The sequence below is a fragment of the Puma concolor genome, chromosome A2, assembly GCF_028749965.1.
Source record: "Puma concolor isolate L17-30 chromosome A2, mPumCon1.1.hap2, whole genome shotgun sequence".
Classification (NCBI taxonomy): Eukaryota; Metazoa; Chordata; class Mammalia; order Carnivora; family Felidae; genus Puma; species Puma concolor.
In genome coordinates this window covers 24,597,088-24,600,408 of record NC_141668.1, presented here as the reverse complement: position 1 = coordinate 24,600,408, position 3,321 = coordinate 24,597,088, and the positions used below count along the sequence as shown (strand labels likewise).

The window sequence follows — 3,321 nt, the reverse complement described above, 5'->3', positions numbered from 1 at the left end:
CCTTCTGGGACTCGTAGTCCCCAGGTTCCGGCCTCTCTTTACGGCGCAGGCGTATTCAGATTGAGGCCGTGTTTTCTATTAATACGCATGTCCCGGAGGCGGAGTGGTGAGCTGCGCATGTCTAAAGGGTGGAGGTGCGCTTGAAAAGGCGGCGCACTGCGGGGGTGGGGCTTCGGGGACTTCAGGCTGTCTCTACTGAGCTCTACCTGTCTGTGAGAATGGCGGGTAGGGGGAAGCTAATTGCGGTGATCGGAGACGAGGACACAGTTACTGGCTTCCTCCTGGGCGGCATAGGGGAGCTTAACAAGAACCGCCACCCTAATTTCCTGGTGGTGGAGAAGGATACAACCATCAATGAGATCGAAGACACTTTCCGGTACGGTAGCCCGTGAGGCCTGAATGGGTCCCTCTGCTTCGGGTCGGAGCGAGGGGAATAGGTGGGGGCAGCTCGGAGACCCGGCAGTCGGGGCCTGAGAGGGGCTTCCAGACCCTGCCCTCGAGGGTCAAGGAAGTCGGTCCGGCCGCCCTTCCGGGGGAGGCCTCTGTGCCCCAAGTTCTCTTTCTGCACTCCGGGGGACCCGGGTTATGTCAGGTCCACGAGCTCATCCCTCATATGACTGTGTGTCAGGAAAGAAGGGGAACAGAGCTCGTGACAGGCGCCGCCCCTCGGCCCAACCGGCCCCTGGGACCTGCCTCAGCTCTTTTGGGAGTTGACCCCTAAAGGAACCACACACTGAGCGAACACCTAGGCAGTGGGGTCGGGGTTTCTTGTATTTTCATGCCCTTCAGAGGCTCACAATCATCCTGTAAGGTAGGGGTTATTATTCCCACGTACAAGTGGGAAAACTAAAGCTCAGAGAGGTTAAGGCACATTCCAAAGTCACACCATTTGGAAGAGAGGGAGTGGAGATTTGAACCCTAGGCCCAACTCTCTTAAGCCAGGTCCACACTCTTCAGTCTTGGAATTTCCCATTGTCCTGAGCATAGCCTGCAGAATATTAGGACTGTATCCTACTTTGTGCTAAGACCTTGCCTTTTTTTTTTTTAATCAAAAGACGAAAAACTTCATGTGCTTATGGCATGATCAGTACAGAGAATATAAGAATCTTTTCCCCTCCCCGACTTGCACTCTGTCTCTCTCTCTCTCTCTCAAAAATAAATGAAATTAAAAAAAAGGGGGGGGGTTGTGCCTGGGTGGCTTAGTCAATTGAGCGTCCGACTTCGGCTCAGGTCATGATCTCCCGGTTCGTGTGTTCGAGCCCCACATGGAGCTCTGTGCTGACAGTTCAGAGTCTGGAGCCTGCTTCAGATTTTGTTTCCCTCGCTCTCTGCCCTTCCCCGACTTGTTCGTTTTCTCTCTCTCTCTCCCTCTCAAAAATAAAATTAAAAAAAAAAACTGTTTTTAAAGAATCTTTTTAAAAAGCCACCAGAATAAGTGAATTTAGCAAAAAGACCTTGCATTTGAAATCCTCATTTCCTACTCTGGGTCAAGAGTGATAGCTTCATAGTGTGGATGTGGGCATGTCCCTTAACTCAGGAGGTGTCCTGGTGACTTGAAACGAGGATGCCAGCCCCCTGTGCTTTCTCACCCCTTCTCTAAGGCCCCTGTTGCCAAGTCTTAGGAACAAACCACTCTCACCTGTTTTCCCCTAAACAGTCCAGCCTTGAGCTGCTGGCTGAGACTGGATCCTGCTGCCTGGGGATGATAGGCCCTGAACTGGCCTGATCTCTAAGCATTCTGGTAAAGTGACCCAAGTTGTCATAGGAGAAGGACAGATTTTACTCCAAGACCATTCCATGTTTCCATCCAAAGGGACCCAGAGATCAGTCATCAAGTCTAACTGGCCCTTGTGCCTGGCACAGGGCAAGTGCTCAGCAAAAATAGTTTTATATATAGATATATATTTTTTTAATGTTTATTTATTTTGAGAGAGAGGGAGCTCAGTGTGTGAGCAGGGGAGGGAGGGAGGGAGACAGAGAGAGAGAGAGAGAGAGAGAGGATCCCAAGCAGGCCCTGCAGTGTCAGCACAGAGCACAACACAGGGCTCCATCCCACAAACTGTGAGATCATGACCTGAACTGAAACCGAGAATCGGTTGCTTAACTGACTAAGCTATCCAGGCGTCCCAGTCGTTTTTAATATATTAATGCCTGGGTGATTACAAGAAAGGAAGATCCCAGTGCTAGGTCCTCTCTGTGGGGAAAGGATGATTTTCCTCTTCCTATGTTGTATTCTTAGCTCATGCCAAACTTCAGCATAGACCTTAAGGCCTTTAGTGGTCTCATCAGCCCCTTTAAAGAAATTGTTTTCCTTTGAAAAGTTAAGGTATTCGTGTGGTTTGCAAATTAATATTTCAAAGGTATACATATTGAGAAGTCTCACTCCTACCCCCATCTATTTCCACTTCCTTACCTCCCTTCTCTGCCCCTGGAAGCACTTAATTCCTTATCTTCCTGCTTTTTTAAATGTACATACTATGGACAGACATATACTTATCCTCTCTCTTTTTCCCACAAACGCAGCGTACAGGTCACATCAGCCTGTGCCCTAATCTTCAGCACCAGCTCACTTGGGAGCCTTCCAAGCAGGGGAGGTGGAAGTTACCCCTGACAGCCAGGGCTCCTAGATTTTGAGTGAAGTTGGTTCTGGTTAGAATGGAGAGAGTTCGGTCTAGCAACCTTTGCCCTTGGCCTCTGCACTCGCTGGGTCAAGCACATTTGCCTCCGCCACCCGGCCTCACCACCTCGGAGTGGGCTCCCTTCTCATTTCTCCCAACAGGCAGTTTCTAAACCGGGATGACATCGGCATTATCCTCATCAACCAGTACATCGCAGAGATGGTGCGGCACGCGCTCGACGCCCACCAGCGCTCCATCCCAGCCGTCCTGGAGATCCCGTCCAAGGAGCACCCCTATGATGCTGCCAAGGACTCCATCCTGCGCCGGGCCCGGGGCATGTTCACAGCCGAAGACCTGCGCTAGGGCCCTCCCTACAGCCAGGCAGCTCCTCCCCAGGCTTGCCCTCAGTCCTTCTGTGAGTTTTGAGCCTCTGATTTCCAATTCCCGTGCCCCTGCCCACTCCATTAAGAGGCTAGGTGAGCTGCTTCCAGGTTGCTGGGGCTCTGCCATTAAAGCCAAGGCTGGTTAGGGAACAGGAAGCCTGAGTGTCTTCTCTCCACCACCTCTTCCCTGTGCTGTTACACGGTGTCATTGTTGATGTTAAATTAAAGTAACGTTATTGTTTCTCTCCAAACTGAGGCTGGGTGCTAGAAAGGACACGCGTGGGATGAGGCTGTTGGGGAGATTCGACTGGCAGGGCTGG

At 51.2% G+C, this 3,321-nt stretch overlaps 1 protein-coding gene across 1 annotated transcript; it reads left to right on the top strand.

The window, feature by feature from the left end:
* Positions 1 to 122: 122 nt before the first annotated feature.
* On the top strand, positions 123 to 3,252 carry ATP6V1F (ATPase H+ transporting V1 subunit F). Its single transcript, XM_025929534.2, has 2 exons — positions 123 to 376; positions 2,780 to 3,252. The coding sequence occupies exons 1-2, from the start codon at positions 219 to 221 to the stop codon at positions 2,979 to 2,981; spliced, it is 360 nt and encodes a 119-aa protein (XP_025785319.1). The 5' UTR covers positions 123 to 218; the 3' UTR covers positions 2,982 to 3,252.
* The last annotated feature ends 69 nt before the right edge of the window (positions 3,253 to 3,321 follow it).

Excerpts from the sequence above, each read along its gene's own strand:
- ATP6V1F (XM_025929534.2), top strand. The coding sequence starts at position 219 with ATGGCGGGTAGGGGGAAGCTAATTGCGGTGATCGGAGACGAGGACACA. Across the intron at positions 377-2,779 it reads GAGATCGAAGACACTTTCCG|GCAGTTTCTAAACCGGGATG; the intron begins GTACGGTAGCCC and ends TTCTCCCAACAG.